Source organism: Enhydra lutris, unplaced genomic scaffold (genome assembly GCF_002288905.1).
Source record: "Enhydra lutris kenyoni isolate GAN:26980312 unplaced genomic scaffold, ASM228890v2 scaffoldscaffold108, whole genome shotgun sequence".
Lineage (NCBI taxonomy): Eukaryota > Metazoa > Chordata > Mammalia > Carnivora > Mustelidae > Enhydra > Enhydra lutris.
In genome coordinates, this window is record NW_019154192.1 from 919,672 (window position 1) to 937,322 (window position 17,651).

Here is a 17,651-nt window from a genome sequence, read left to right on the forward strand (position 1 = left end):
CATGCTGTACTAACTGAGCCAGTCAGGCTAGTTAAACATACTTATATGAATCTGTTTCTAAGTTCTCTTTCCATTTGTCAGTCACTTGGCCAGTACCACACAGTTCAACACAATGTTGAATAGAAATAGCTAGAGCAGACATCATTGTATTAGGGAGAGAAATGAATCAGTGTTTCACTGTTAAGAATAATGTTAACTGTCTGTTTTTTTACAGCTTCCTTTTATCAGGTTATGAAAGTTCCCCTCCATTCTTACTTTGATTTTTTTTAATGAATGGAGTTGAATTTTGTGAGATGTTTTACTTGACATTGATGTGCATATACCATTTTTACTCTTTACCTGTTAATGTGATAGGTTATATTAGTTATTTTCAACTATTGCATCCTCAGATAAACTGCACTTGATCATGTATTTTTTTTAACATGTTGACTGAATTTCATTTACTAATACTATGTTCAGGAATTTTACAATGTATTCCTGGGGGTATATGATCTGTAGTTTTCTTTCTTTTGTATTTATCAGGGTGTATTTTGCTTCATAACGTAAGCTTTGTGTATTTTTCTCCTTTTTTCTGGAAGAAATTAATTATATATTAATGGTACTTCTTCTAAGTATTAGGTATAATTTTTTAGTGAAACCATCTGGGTTTGGTGATACTTGTTTTGGGGGAGTTTTTAAATCCTGAATTCAGTTTCCTAATCATTGTATTCTATTCAAGTAGTCTATTTTGGCTGAATTGTAGTAATTTGTGTTTTTAAGTGATGTCGTTTCATGTAATTTTTCAAAGTTATGTATGTAAAGTTGTTTTTGTTCTCTATTATCCTTTAATGTCTATAGTGAGATCTCTGTTTTACTTCTTTTCCTAATAAATTTTTCTGCCTCTCTATTCCCCCCATAATCATTCACTTTATTTCTTAAAGTCAACATATGAGTGCAGTCATGTGATAACCTTTCTCAGACTTATTTTGCTTAGCATATATACTCTAGCTCCATCCACACTTTTATAAATGGCAAAATTTTCACTCTTTTTATGGCTAAATAATAATCCATATTTGTATATGTTGTCTGGGGGTGGGTTTTGTGGTTATTTTGAAAAGAAGGTATATTCTGCAGATGACGTAGAGTGGTTTTATAATTGTCAATTAAATCCTGTTCTTTAATTTTTTTGTTGAGTTCAGTTTTTTGCTGGTTTTCTGTCTAGTTCTGTCAGTTTAAAGATGGATGTTGATGTCTCTCATTATTATGGATTTCCCTATTTCACCTTTGAAATCTGTCAGGTTTTGCTTCACATATTTTGTGGCATACACATACTTGATGCATATACATTTGGGATTGCTCTTTTTTTTTGGTAGACTGGCCTTTACTCAATATATGTTACATACTCTTCTCTGAAATCTATTTTATATGGTATTGCTGTGGCCACTTCTGCTTTCCTTTAATAGTTTTATATCTTTTTGCATTTTTTTACTTCTACCCTGCCTACTTTATATCTTACAATATTAGTAGCTTCTCTTAAGCTCAGCCTTATAACTAGAATGTCTAAACCATTTGTATTGGGGCGCCTGGGTTGCTTGGTCATTGAGCATCTGCCTTTGGCTCAGGTCGTGATCCTGGGGTCCTGAGATCAAGCCCACATCGCAGGGGGCCTGCTTCTCCCTCTCTCTCTGCCTCTGCTTCTGTTCTTCTCTCACTATGTCTCTATCTGTCAAATAAATAGAGATCTTAAAAAAAAAAAAAAAAGAATTACCTTCCATCTTGAAGAAAATAAATAAATAAAAAATAAGCCATTTATATTTAATGTGACTTTTGATACATTAGGGTTTAAGCTTGCTATTTTATTTATTGTATTGTATTATTCTCTTCTGTCTGCCCTGAGGTATATTTTTTAGGTTTCTATTTTTATTTTTCTGTATTGTATTGAAATATATCTTTGTATGGCCTTTTGAGTATCTTTAGTAACATGTCGTCTCATTGTTGACATCTATAAAATCTTCTAAAAAATATAAACAAACAAAAAAAGCTGTTTGTTTTTCTTATAAAACTGATACTCTATACCCATTAGACAGTAAGAACTTATTCCCCTCTGTGAAGCCACTGGCGTCTATCATTCTGCTTTCTGTCTATATGATTTTGACTGCTCTGATACGTCCTATATAAGTGAAATCATACGGTATTTGCTATCTTTTAGTGACTTACATATTTCACTAACCATACTGTACTTGAGTCTCATTCATATTGTAACATGCTTCAGAATTTTCTTTCTCTTTAAATGAGTAATATTCCACTGTATAAATGGATAAACATTTGTTTATCCATTTTTTCATTGATTGACAGTTTGGATTGCTTTCACATTTTAACTATTCTGAATAAAAATGCTGCTATGAACATAAGTGTACAGATAATCTGTTTGAGACTGCTTTCAGTTCTTTTGGTTATATATATACCTACAGCTGGAATTGCTAGATGATGTGATAATTTCAGATGATGTGAAAATTAAATTTTTTGAGGAATTTGTACTGTTTTGCACAGTGACTGTACCATTTTACTTTTCCACTAACAATGCACACAACTGTAATTTCTTCAAATCTTCGATAACACTTGATTTTTTGTGTGTCTTTGATAGCCATACTGATAATGGGGTGTGAGGTACTTTTCCATTGTAATTTAATATTTCCCTAATAATCAGTGACTTCGAGCACATTATCATGTGGTAATGGACCTTTTTTTTTTTAAGATTTTATTTATTTATTTGACAGACAGAGGTCACAAGTAGGCAGAGAAGCAGGCACAGGGAGAGAGGAGGAAGCAGGCTCCCCACGGAGCAGAGAGCCTGATGTGGGGCTCGATCCCAGTACCCTGGGATCATGACCTGAGCAGAAGGCAGAGGCTTAACCCACTGAGCCACCCATGTGCCCCAGTAATGGACCATTTATGTATCTTTTTAGAAAAATGTCCTTTGCCTGTTTTTTAATTGAGTTTTTTTGGTTTTTTGTTTGTTTGTTTTTAAGTTTTAGGACTTCTTAATGTGTTTTGTATATGATGTTTTTAATTTCTAATATGGAATTTTAAAGTCCTTAATGATAAAGTCCTTAGTAATAAATGGAGTGTTTTTTCTTGAATTTAGATTATTCTGTCCTATGAATACTGTGAGATTTTTCAAATGAGATGTGGTTAAGTGCTCAGTTAAGCTAAACTAATGGTTTGCGTATATGGCTGTGCTGAATTCAGTATAGTTTATCGAAAGCCATGTAATTAAAACAGTAATGACCTAATATAAATGGATATATAAATCATAACGTTTGTGAGGTTTACATAATTTACACTTTTTCTTTTAGGCAAGTTGGACTAATGCCAGTAAAAAGCAACGCGAAAAGCTACTGGAGCTGATTCGTCGTCTTGCAGAAGATGATAAAGATGGTGTGATGGCACACAAAGTTTTGAACCTGCTTTGGAATCTGGCCCATAGTGATGATGTGCCTGTAGACATCATGGACTTAGCTCTCAGTGCCCACATAAAAATACTAGATTACAGTTGTTCCCAGGTATGGGAGTGGTTCTTTACTTGTTTTTTCTTACCTTTTTCCCTTCACTATGAGAATGATTTAGTTATAAGATAATTCCATTATTTTGGTTTTTAAACTAATATTGAAAAATTGGCTTACCTTTGCTTTTTCTGCATTTTTTAATACCATTTACTAAGCACTTTACCTCTCTACAAAAAATTTGTGTAGGTAAAACAAGATTTTATGTAATAGTATTATAGTTCAGTATATAAAGGTAAAGTAGAATCATGAAGTATTAAAGCTGGTAGTGACTTTGGAGGGAAAATCTTCCTCAGAAGTTAATAAAGCTAAGAGAATTTCCTGAATAAAGCTTTCTTTATGTAAGTCACAATACAAGTATTTTCCCTTCTTTTTTTTTTTTTAACCTTTTTTTTTTTTTTAAAGATTTTATTTGTTTATTTGACAGACAGAGATCACAAATAGGCAGAGAGGAAGGCAGAGAGAGAGAGGAAGGGAAGCAGGCTCCCCGCCAAGCAGAGAGCCTGATGCGGGGCTGGATTCCAGGACCCTGAGATCATGACCTGAGCCGAAGGCAAAGGCTTTATTTAACTCACTGAGGCCTCCAGGCGCACCCCCTTTTTTTTTTTTTTTTTAAGATTTATTTATTTATTTACTTGACACACAGAGAGAGATCACAAGTAGGCAAGAGAGGCAGGCAGAGAGAGAGGGAGAAACAGGCTCTCTGCTGAGCAGAGAGCCCCATGCAGAACTCAATCCCAGGACCCTGAGATCATGACCTGAGCCGAAGGCAGAGGCCTAACCCACTGAGCCACCCAGGCCCCCATTTTTCCTGTATTTAACTTCTGCTATTTGTGTTTACTTGTGTTTACTGCTTTCAAGTATGTACTAACATTTTCAGACCTGTTTCTGGATTTTTATAAGTGCTTTATCATATTTCTAATTGGTTGGTTAAAGAATTTTTAAAAAATAGAAAGACTGGACAAAGTTGTTCTTAGTTCTCTGAGGGCTTTACTTTTAGTTGGACTTGAATTTAATCAGGTCTAGCAAGGTCAAGATGATATTAACACATATTGGAAGCCAAGTGTTTGCAGTCTTAAGTTATTTGTTGCACTGATTGCCTTAATCAAAAAAAGTACTGTTGGGGCACCTGGGTTATTCAGATAGTTAAGTGTCTGCCTTCAGCTCAGGTCAGGATCCTAGGATACTGGGATCAAGACCCTCATGCTCAGCAGGGATCCTGCTTCTCCCTCACTCTCTGCCTCTGCTCTTCCCCCAGCTTGTATGCTCTCTGCCTCTCAAATAAATTAATAAAATCTTAAAAAAAAAAAAGTACATATATACACACACACACACACACACACACACACACACACACACACACACACACAAGGTGTTTGCAATCTTTAGATAAGCTATCTAGCTGATCTTCTGCTACCTGAAGTAGTCTCAGCCTGCTACTTCTCCGCCATCTTGACTCCTCCGAATGTGATTGTTTTTGATTCAGTGTTTGGTTGCTATAAATTGTGAACTGATTCCCAGAAATCCTGGAGATAAAGTTCTTTCTTAATAATACGACTTTGAAGCTTTCTAATCTTACAACTAGTTGATGCCACACCTCAATTTAACCTTCTAAACCAAATATAAAGGTGGGAATAGAGTGTACTGAATTTATTTTTACTTTTTTTAAATATTTTATGTATTTGAGAGCACAAGCAGGGGAAGCAACAGAGGGAGAGGGAGAAGCAGACTCTCCACTGTCCAGGGAGTCAGATGCGGGACTCAATCCCAACACTCTGGGATCATGACCTGTGCCAAAGGCAGACACGTCACTGACTGAGCCACTCAGGCACTCTGTAGTATAATGAATTTATTCAGAAATTAAGTAATTGATTTACTGGAGATTATAAAATTTATTTTAGGTTCCTGTATCAAATTTAGCATTAGTGTACACAGATGTATTCTTAAAACAGTTTTCTATTATTTAGCATTTCCCGTGTGTCTTAAATAATTTTTTGTTTTGTTTTCTTGTTTTAAGTAGGCTCTACTCCCAGCATGGAGCCCAACAACGGGCTAGAAATCACAACCCCAAGATCAAGATCTGCTGAGATCAAGAGTTAGACATTGCATTTCCCAGGCGCCCCTGGATAATTTTTTTGCCTGTTTTTATTTTTATTTTTATTTTTTTTAAAGATTTTATTTATTTATTTGACAGACAGAGATCACAAGTAGGCAGAGAGGCAGGCAGAGAGAGAGGAGGAAATAGGCTCCCCGCCGAACAGAGAGCCCGATGTGGGGCTCGATCCCAGGACCCTGGGATCATGACCTGAGCTGAAGGCAGAGGCTTTAATCCACTAAGCCACCCAGGCACCGCTTGCCTATTTTTAAATGTAGAACTTATTTCTGCCTCTGGGGGTAGAAATGCCTCTTTCCTATTTTGGGTTTTGTTTGTTTTCTGCTAAAACTCAGCTTTTTAGATTTAATGAGTGTTTCTTTGTTTGTTTGTTTGTTTGTTTTTTTAATTTCCTTGAGGAGAGCGTAAGAGAGCACAAACAGTAGGGAGTAGTCGTAGAAGAAGAAGCAGGCTCCCCACTGAGCAGGGAGACTGATTTGGAACTCCATCCAAAGACCCTGAGATCATGACCCAATCTGTAGGCAACTGCTTAACTGATTGAGCCACCCCGGTGCCCCTTAATGATCTTTCTTGTGCATTTGTATTATTACAATTGATTTTTATATGTACATACCTTTTTTTTTTTTTTTTTACATTCTTATATATAAAAATGTTTTTAGCTGGCTATACAATCTTTGCTTAATTTTTGTTTAAATATATGGAACATGAGTAAATAATAGCTGTGCTCCTAGGAGCTACTCTGTAATTGAAGCCTGTGCTGCTTCTGATTGAAGAGATACAGAGAACAAATCATAACAGGAAAAATTTTAAGTCTCCATTAATATATGAATGACTATATAACACAAATATTATTTATTCTTTTTAAAGATAATTTAATGTAGTTATCTTATTGAGCTTCCTATTTCTGACTTTTCAAAGATATATTTCAGATGTAACTTAGAAAATTATTATTATAGGGAAGAATTAACTCTTGGCGTTGACTGTGTTGCAGGGTTGGCTAGTGGATCTGATCAATAAATTTGGCACATTGAATGGGTTCCAGATTTTGCATGATCGTTTTGTTAATGGACCAGCACTGAGTGTTCAAATAATTGCAGCCCTTATTAAGTAAGTTATATTTTTAAAGTCAGTATTTATTCTACTTACTGTATTGCACTGAAAATCATTAAAAGTTAGTTTTCTAGTCTTTTTTATTTTAAATTGGTAATATAACATTTTCTAAGTATTAAAACTAAAAGTACATGTTACAAGAATATAGATGTTAGCAGAAATTTTGTGTTTTCCTTATTTCAGACCGTTTGGACAATGCTATGAGTTTCTCAGTCAACATACAGTGAAAAAATACTTTCTTCCAGTTATAGAAATAGTTCCACAGTTCTTAGAAAATTTAACTGATGAAGAACTGAAAAAGGAAGCAAAGAATGAAACAAAAAATGATGCCCTTTCAATGATTATTAAATCTCTGAAGAATTTGGCTTCCAGAATTCCGGGACAAGAAGAAACTGTAAAAAATTTAGAAATTTTCAGATTGAAAATGATACTCAGGTAAGATACTTCCCTCTTTAAATAATTATTTGCTTGACTTTTTAAAATGATGCTTAATCAAAATTTCTCTTGTAGATTGTTGCAGATTTCTTCTTTTAATGGAAAGATGAATGCACTGAATGAAATTAACAAAGTAATATCTAGTGTATCATATTATACTCATCGGCATGGTAATCCTGAGGAGGAAGAGTGGCTGACAGCTGAACGAATGGCAGTAAGTCCCTTTGATTTTTCTTTTATGAGTAAGATTAGCACCAGTCAGTGTTAGAAACGACAGAAAATTATTCTGAAATTGAGACACGGATTCATGACTATTAAATCCTAAAACTTTTTATAATGGTAATAAAAAATGATTTGTTAGTAAGTTAACCTATCACTTCCTATTAACCTATCCTATTACTTTGGTAAGTTTACCATTGTTGAATATAGGTATTAATGATGCAATTATAGTTTGCTGGGTTGGCTGAAATGCAGTAGATTAAATGGGTAGATCTGGAAGTTAGTGAATGAATTGGCATTATGGAAACTCAGTTTGCTTTCAAGTTCTGAAGTGAGACTTTACAATTAAAAGAATAAAATCTCTGATTTAACATTCTGTCATGCTTTCTAAAACTTAATTTTTTTTAAGGTTTTATTTATTTATTTGTCAGAGAGAGAGCATATGCAAGGGGAGTGGTAGACAAGGGAGAATCAGGCTCCCTCCTGAGCAAGGAGCCTGATGTGGAACTTGATCCCAGGACCCTAGGATCATGATCTGACCTGAAGGCAGATGCTTAACCAACTGAGCCATCCAGGCATCTGTAAAAGTTAATTTTTGAATCATTTATGTTTATCATTTTGGCATTGAAAGGGAAGAGTTTAAATAGATATTTATATGTTTAAGTGTTGAAATGAATACTGTCCTGTAGCCTTGTAAGGTATTTGCTTGGTAATATATTTTGAGTATATATTGTATGCCAGTACTGGGTATAAATGTGTGAAGAATGATCTCCATCTTAAACAAGTCCTAAGTTTAATAGTGAAAATGATTGGGGACCTGGCTAGCTCAGTCAATAGAGCATGTGACTCTCGATCTCAGGGTGTGAGTTCAAGGCTCACAATGGCATACAGCCTAGTTTAAAAAAAACTATTTTTAATCAGTGAAAATGATCAAAATGTCTAAGATGTTTGAGGCTTCTTGGTTATTGAGAAATGGTATGTAACCTTGACCCCAGGTTCTGATTCGCTGTTAGGAGTCAGGTTTCAAGTATGGCATTTACCTACTTTGTGAAACAGCACGCATTTAACTACTTAAAATGTCCCCTTGTCTGTGAACTATTACCAGTCCTTGAAAGGTACGGAAAATGAAAGTGTTGGCAAACTTTTGAAGCAGTATGTCATTGCTGTGGCATTTCCATTGATTTTTTTCCCCCAAAGAATGTGTAAGACCGACTGGGAATATAACACTGATTATTCTCACAGATAGTATGAGGAATATGCTGAGGTGCGTTTTTATGGGACCATTTGTGTATGTGAATAACTAAAAAAATTTTTTTTAAGATTTTATTTTTTTATTTATTTGACCGAGAGAGAGAGTGAGAGAGGAATCACAAGCAATGGCTGTTGGAGAGGGAGAAGCAAGCTTCCCACTCAGCAGGGAGCCTAATGTGGGACTGAATCCCATGACTCCAGGATCATAACCTGAGCCAAAGGCAGATGCTGCAGAACTGAGCCACCTAGGCGCCCGAAAAATTAAATTCTTAATTTTTTTCTTAATTCTTAAAACAGTCCTATATTGTAATATTTTTTCATTAAAAAAACAATAAGCACAATTATCTTTATATATGTTGTGGTTACAACAATAAGCACATTATATGGAATATAATTTTTTTATGGGATGTAATTTTTAAGTTTAGTACATCTGGGAGCACTTTGTGTGCAAAATTGGATTCTGTGAACTATTGAATAGTTTTGCATTAAAAGAATATATAAACAGGGGTGCCTGGGTGGCTCAGTGGGTTAAAGCCTCTGCCTTCGGCTCAGGTCATAATCCCAGTGTCCTGGAATCGAGCCCCGCATTGGGCTCTCTGCTCAGCAGGAGGCCTGCTTCCTCCTCTCTCTCTGCCTGCCTCTCTGCCTACTTGTGGTTTCCATCTGTCAAATAAATAAATAAAATCTTTAAAAAAAAAAAAAAAAGGAATACATAGACATACTACACTAGAGTGTTACAATTTGTAAATGTAAACATGTTTTAATCCAGTAATGTTATTCGGAAATTTGAACTATATTTTAATTTTTTACTTGTATTTTTTCAGCTTTTTGAGATGTAACTGACATGTATAACTATTTAAATTTAAGCATACAGCATAATGACTTAATTTACATATACAGTTGACCTTTTTTTTTTTCTTTGCACTTTATTTACTCATTTGAGAGAGAGCATAAGCAGGGGGAGAGGGGGAGGGAGAAGCAGACTCCCTGCTGAGCCAGGAGTGTGAAGTAAGCTCCATCCCAGGACCTGGAGACTGTGACCTGAGCAGAGTCAAACACTTAGCCATCTAAGCCTCCTGGGCTCTGCTACAATGCCCTGCATAATTGAAAATCCTTGTACAACTTGATACACCAAAAGCTTAACCACTAAAAACTTTATTTATGGCAAAAGTCAGTTAGCAAATATTTTTTATATGTATTACATAATGTATATTCTTCCACTAAAGTAATCGTGAAAAATGTTATTGAGTAAATCATAAGGGGAAATAAGTGTGCATACATGGACTCAACGCAGTTCAAACCTGTGTTGTCAGATAATTACCACAGTAAATTTAACATCTGTCATCCTGTATAGTTTTTTTTTTTTTTAAGAAAAATATTTTTATCCTTGTTGTGAAAACTGTTAGAATATACTCTCTGGGGGTTCCTGGGTAGCTCATTCAATTAAGCATATGCCTTCAGCTCAAGTCCTGATCCCAGATTCCCAGAATCTGGATCAGGTTCCCTGTTGGGCAGGGAGTTTGCTGCTTCTTTTCCTCTATCCCTCGTATGCTTGAACACACTCTCTCTCTCAAATAAATAAATAAAATCTTTTAAAAAAAGAATACACTGTCTGTACATCATACAGCAGTGTTGAATATCAGTACCATGTTGTGCATTTACATTCCTGTGCTTATTTATCTTGTAATTGTAATTTTGCCCACCCTAATCTTAGCTTCCACTTAAACAAATATTTTTATTACATTTAGGAATGGATACAACAGAACAGTATCTTATCCATAGTCTTGCGAGATAGTCTTCATCAGCCTCAGTATGTGGAAAAGCTAGAGAAGATTCTTCGTTTTGTGATTAAAGAAAAGGCTCTTACATTACAGGATCTTGATAACATCTGGGCAGCACAGGTAAGAAATTTAATTATAGCTATTTTATAAAAAAATACTAAATATTATGTAGTAGCTAGTAGGTATTGGCCTATGAATTTGTACTATTTGACTTTTTTTAAAGCTTAACTCTTGATATACAGAGAATTGTGTTGAGTATTTTTAAATAAAAAAACAAGTCACCCTGATCTTGACTCTCTTTGCAGGTATAAATCATAAATTATATAATAGTTACATATATTACATGTCTACTTATAAAATAATTAAATTTGATTTTTTTTCTTGCAAGTTATATAAAGAAACAAATGGTAGAAGAATTTTTTTTTTTCATGAATAAATTGGGAGGATTACAAAGTCCTGCCCAGCCCACCCTTTTTTTTTTTTTTTTCTTTTAAAGATTTTATTTATTTGTTTGACAGAGAGAGCAATAGCAAGAGAGGGAACCAAGGAGGGGGAATAGGAGAAGAGAAGTAGGATTCCTGCCAAGCAGGGAGCCCGATACAGGGTTAGATCCCAGCACTCTGGGATCATGACCCAAGCTGAAGGCAGACACCTAACGACTAAGTCAACCAGAGCCCCCCAGCCCACCCTTTTTCAAAGAAAAACTAAATATATATTTAGTTATCATTGAGTACTTAAGTATTCTGTTTTGAGATAATCCACTATTTTGCCTTATTTTCTCTTCATTTTATTTAGAAATATCTGTAATAAATTTTCATTTGAATTCTGAAAGCACATTACCATTTATATGAAGAAATTGAGTATAAAGTTATACAAGTGGGAGCTCTAAAGCATTTTAAAATATTAACAATTAGTCTATAACCTCAAATGAAACAGGTGGAAATATTTATTAATAGAAGTGGACAAAGTAGTTCTACTTACTTAGTTTATTTCTTTATTTAAACTTAAGTACAGCTTGGTTCTTTTTGTTTACTTTGGTATATTTCATATTGTTTTTCAACAGGCAGGAAAACATGAAGCCATTGTGAAGAATGTACATGACCTGCTGGCAAAGTTGGCTTGGGATTTTTCTCCTGAGCAACTTGATCATCTTTTTGATTGCTTTAAGGTAGTAATTCAAATAGTAAAGTAGTACCATCTTTTCTTAAACAGAATTAATTAATTACTAATTAATTATGTTTACCTAATATATACTTACTATCAAATTTCACCAAAGAATCTTTCATGAAGAATTGATTGTAGCTTATTCTAGTCAGAATTTAACGTTAGTTTTTATTATAGTTACCATTTACATCACAGAATAATCGCATTTTTCACTCAGGTTATTTCAGTTTGTTTAATTTCTTCTGGTGACTTTTATTTTTGCATACTTTTGCATTTGGAAATGCAGGAGAGTGTTACTTGCTATATAGAGCTAAAAGAATACTATAAAAACTGCAGTGGTTCTCTGGCATAACATACATAAAACATAAAACTGAGATTCAGAAAGAGCACTCAGAGTCTCTGACATCCTATCTGTATTAATCTATTTGCGTACTTTTTTATATTCAGTCCCTGTAGTTGGCAAAGTTTGTTAGAGAATATGTGGATTAGGAAGACAAAGTCATATGCCATTGTTCATAAATGATTATTTTAGTAACCATAAGCATTAGGATCACAGGATTTCTTGTTGAAAGTAATTTTCATTGCTCTTGGTAACTTTAGTTGGTACAATAAATGAGAAAAACATTTGACATTATCTGTCAAAATGTATGTCTCATGCTCTGTAATACACCTGTTGTATTTCTGAATGTGTACCTGAAAAAATTCGTCATATGTTTATCAGGATACATGTTCAAAAATCTGTAGCAGGGTGCCTGGGTAGGTCATTTGGTAGAGCAGGCAACTACTGATCTCAGTAAACATTGAAATCAATATTGGGAAGTTACTGTGGATAATGTAAAAGTTAGGTTTTTGTTTTGTTTTTATTTTGAAGATTTTATTTATTTATTTATTTTGCCAGAGATCACAAGTAGGCAGAGAGGCAGGCAGAGAGAGAGGGAGAAGCAGGCTCCCCACCAACCAGAGAGCCCTCTGTGGGGCTCAATCCCAGGATCCTGGATCTTGACCTGAGCCAAAGGCAGAGGCTTAACCCACTGAGCCACCCAGGCACCCCTGTAAAAGTTAGTTTAAGAGATAACTTTTGAAATGGTGACATATATTTAATAGTCATTGTGATAGAAAGATGGAGTGGTATCAATTTTTCCTCTGTTTCTAATATTGGCAAGATTCTTTAACTATAATCATAATAAAAATTCTATAATCGATGCATAGCCCTTTTGCCTTATTATTTACTGAATGTCTGTTATTCAGTTAAAAGCATTATATTTTGAGATGTTTTATGATATAATTTATTTTGACTTGAAAGGTCTTAAGAAAAAAAAGCCTCACGAAAAACATTTAAAGCGTGAAGTGTAGGTCACTTAACAGTTCTTTGCAGGTTGTAACTAGGTGATCCTGACTTTCTCTAAATATTCATCCTTAGTTATGTTTGCTTATCATATTGCTCAGATGATAAATATCAAATATCTATAAATATTTGAGTCCTTTATAAGTGTTCATATATCAGACTACTAATTTCCAGTCCTTAACATTTTTTGTCAGAATTGTTAATTTATCGGGCGCCTAAGTGGCTCAATGGGTAAAAGTTAATAAATAAAATCTTTTTTAAAAAATTGTTAATTTATCACAATTCCTCATGGTTTGAGATTCTTATTGTGTTACTGGTTTTCATATTCTTAGTGATTAAGGAGATTGAACTTTTTTTTTTACCTGTTTGTTTTGGGTTTTTTTTAAGATTTTATTTATTTATTTGACAGACAGAGATCACAAGTAGGCAGAGAGGCAGGCAGAGAGAGAGGGAGAAGCAGGCTCCCCAGTGAGCAGAGAGCCCAGTGCGGGGCTTGATCCCAGGACCCTGGGATCATGACCTCAGCTGAATGCAGAGGCTTCAACCCACTGAGCCACCCAGGCGCCCCTCTTTTTACCTGTTTTTGAACTATTTGTCTCCTTTCTAGTGAGAGGTTATTCATATCTTTCACCTGTTTATTTTTCCTATTCCTCTTTTTCTTTTTTATTTATTTATTTATTTTTTTTTTTTAATTTGAGAGAGAAAAAGAATGTGAGGGGGGAGAGAGATGTAGGAGGAGAGAGAGAATCTTAAGCAAGTACTACACTCAGTGTCAGGTTCAGTCCCACATCGCTGGATCATGACCTGAGGTGACATGAAGAGTCAGATACTTAACCAGCTGTAGCTACAGTGGTACTCTGTGTTCCTTTTTTAAATTTATTCCTGAGTATTTTGTACATCTGAATAGCCCTTGCCCATATTGACTACAAATTAATTTCTCATGGTTTTATTAGGACTTGAAATGAGGAATGAAGTATGATCCTAACTGTATGATTGATTGTTGTGTTTTAATCCTCTTTGATTCTGTGATTGTCGCCTTTATCTGTTTTGTTCCTGTAATATCCATGATTATAATCATTTCCCAAAATCATTGGTAGTTTTTGTATTCCTTTCATCATTTCAGAAGGAATTTTGCAGAGCTAAAACACTTTAGAAGCAAGCACTTAAGTTGTCTTCCCAGAAGTCTCATTTTTATTTCATTTTTCTGTATTTATCATGTTAAATTTTATAATGTCTCCATTACAAGCTATTTATTTTTTTCTCGAGTTACTGGATATTTAGGCAACTAGCAGTTCCTTATGTTCCTTACGTTCTAGTAACTACTGAAGACAAAGGAAAGAATACATGAAACTACCCCTATGTTGTATTAACTGGCCTTAAGGAACACAGTTTTGTTTTTATTTTGAAGGTTCACATGAACTTTAATAATACAGAGAATTGCATATGTTCTTTAGAGTTTTCTTCTGAAAACATCTTCCAGAAGTACAGTATTAATCAAGATATTAATATTCATACTTTAAGTTCTATTTCCATCACCATGTGGATTCTTCATTAATCCTCTTAATGGCCACACCAGTTCTGTCTTATCCCTACTTTACCTGTAACCCTGGGCAACTGCTAGCTTGGTGTCTGTTTCTACAGTTTGTCATTTTGAGGTTGTTAAATAAATGGAATCATATAATATATAGCCATATAGCAATATGATAAGCAGACGTAACTAAGGACAAATATTTAGAGAACGTCAGGATCACTTGGGAATTTTTTTCACTTAGCATAATTTTCTGCAAGCTCATACAGTTTGTTTATATATCTGTATTACATGTATATATTCTTGTATTCCTGAGCAGTACTCATGATATAACTTTTAACCACTTATGGTTTATTTAACTGCTTACCATAAATGGACATAATGAGGTTTTTCTCATTTAGAACTTTTACAAATAAAGCTGCTATAGAAATTGGTGTGCAGACTTTTTTTTGTAAACATAGTTTATCTGAGATTGCATTTGCTGTGTTTCATAGTAGTTGCATATTTATATTTAGTTTAGTCTGTTGTAGTTTACAGATCTTTAGTTTACTTCTTTACAAAGCCATTTTATAAAGATACTGCTGTCCTATCAATATTAGTGTTCCAGTCCATGAATCTGGAATATCTTTCAGTTTTTTTGGAGCTCTCTTTCCATTTATTTAGATACTGTTTAATTTCAGCACTGTTTTGTTTTGGTTTTTTTAAGATTTTATTTATTTATTAGAGAGAGAGAGCACACAAGCAGGAGAGCAGCAGGCAAAGGAAGAGGGAGAAGCAAATTCCCCCTGGAGCAGGGAGCCCAGTGCGGGTTTTGATCCTAGGACCCTGGGTCTGAGCTGAAGGCAGGTCCTTAACTGACTGAGCCACCCAGATGCCCCTCAGCAGTTCCCCCACCCCTTGGTATTCATTGCATTTTTGTTAAATTTATACTAAAGCAATATGCTGTTTTTTATGTTTTTGTGAGTAGAAGGGTTTTTTTCATTTTGGTATTATTTTAATCTAATATATAGAAAAACGTATCTAAGATATATAGAAATGCAGTTAAGCTTTTAAAATTTATTTTGTGTCCTGAAAACCTAGGATACCTTTTACTTGGAGGGGAGGGGTGTATTTTAATGGAGATCTTAGATTTTCTACATTTCTATGTACAAGATCATATGATTTACAACTAGAGATAGTTTTTACTTCTTCCCAATCTCATTATCCGTTTTTTTTTTACACCCTTGTTTATTAATAGCCCTAATTAAAACATAAAACAAAGTGTTGAAGGATATCGTGAAAGTGGGTATTCTCAATGTTGAGTGCAAAACTTAAAGTGTTTTGTCATTAAGTATGACATACATTGTCAGGTCTTTGTTTTTGCCCTTTATTGGATTTAAGAAATTCCCTTCTATTCCTCATTTTTTGAATGTTTTAGTTTTAAAAGTTTGTTAGATTTTGTCAGTTTGCCTTCTCTACGTCTAGTGACATATGGGCTTTTTTGTTCTATGTTGAATTGGCTGATATTTCTGTGTTCAAGTAGTCTTCCATGTCTATAATAAATCCCACTTCTTGCAATGTATAATTCTTTTATATATAATTCTTCCTGGATTTCTTTGTATTTTGTTGAGGATACTTCTGGCTTTTAAGAAGATGCCAGGGGCTCCTGGGTGGCTCAGTGGGTTTAAAGCCTCTGCCTTCTGATCTGGTCATGATCCCAGAGTCCTGGGATCGAGCCCCGCATCAGGCGCTCTGCTCATCAAGATGCCTGCTTCCCTTCCTCTCTTTCTGCCTACCTCTCTGCCTACTTGTGATCTCTGTCAAGTTTAAAAAAAAAAAAAAAAAAATCCTTAAGAATATACCAAACTGTTTTCCAGAATGACTATAATATTTTGTATTTCCATCCACAGTTATGAGTAATCCGTTTTTTTAACATTCTTCTCAGAGTTTGGTGTATTTATTATTTTTTTTATTCTGATAGATGTACATTAAAGTTTCCTTGTGGTTTCACTTTATATTTGGTTAATGGCAGTGATTTTGAACATCTTTCATGTGCTCATTTGCCATAAAACAGTACCTGTTCATGCCTCTTGCCTATTTTCTATTTTCTAAGTGCTTTCTTTTTTAAATTACTGAATTTGCAGAGTTCGTTTGTTTGTTTTTGTTTGTTTTTTAAATTTGTCAGAGCACAAGCAGAGGAGGGGTAGAGGGAGAAGCAGGCATCTCCACTGAGCAAGGAGCCAGATGCGGGCTTGGTCCCAGGACCCTGGGATCATGACCTGAGCCAAAGGCAGACGTTTAACTAACTAAGCCACCCAGGAGTCCCTACAGAATTTTTACGTATTCAACATGCTAACTTGTTTCTTAGATACGTGGTATGCATATATTTTCTCCCAGTCTTTAAATTCTTTCATCCTCTTAATAGGGTCTTTGACCAACAAAGTTCTTAATTTTGATGAAGTCTAGTTTTATTTCCTGTATGTGTCACACTTTTTTGGTGTCAAGACTGAGAACTTGTTGCCTATCTGTAAATCCCAAAGAATTTCTCCTATGTTCTGTATTTGAGCAAGTTTTATAATTTTGCAGTTAATGTATGACCCATATTGAGCTACCTTTATTTAGATGTAGGATTTAGATTACAGGGTAAGTTTTTAGTTTTGTTTTTGTTGCTCTGTATGACCAGTGTTGTAGTACCATTTTGTGAAAGGTAGTCTTTTATCTTGCCTAAATTAGTTCACTTTTGCCTCTTTGTCAACTGTCAGACATACTTACTTTTTAATTGCCCCCAACATGGGGCTTAAACTTACTACCTTGAGATCAAGAGTTTCACATGCTGTACTAACTGAGCCAGTCAGGCTAGTTAAACATACTTATATGAATCTGTTTCTAAGTTCTCTTTCCATTTGTCAGTCACTTGGCCAGTACCACACAGTTCAACACAATGTTGAATAGAAATAGCTAGAGCAGACATCATTGTATTAGGGAGAGAAATGAATCAGTGTTTCACTGTTAAGAATAATGTTAACTGTCTGTTTTTTTACAGCTTCCTTTTATCAGGTTATGAAAGTTCCCCTCCATTCTTACTTTGATTTTTTTTAATGAATGGAGTTGAATTTTGTGAGATGTTTTACTTGACATTGATGTGCATATACCATTTTTACTCTTTACCTGTTAATGTGATAGG

The 17,651-nt window shown here is 34.5% G+C and overlaps 1 protein-coding gene across 3 annotated transcripts in view; it reads left to right on the plus strand.

Annotated features, from left to right (window-relative positions):
• The window catches only part of LOC111139452 (probable ubiquitin carboxyl-terminal hydrolase FAF-X), a 149,302-nt gene that overhangs the window by 36,213 nt on the left and 95,438 nt on the right, over positions 1–17,651 (plus strand). For all 3 annotated transcript variants that reach the window (XM_022491711.1, XM_022491710.1, XM_022491712.1), the window contains exon 11: positions 3,336–3,542. In XM_022491711.1, coding sequence (XP_022347419.1) covers positions 3,336–3,542 — 207 coding nt within the window. The remainder of the gene's footprint in view (positions 1–3,335; positions 3,543–17,651) is intronic.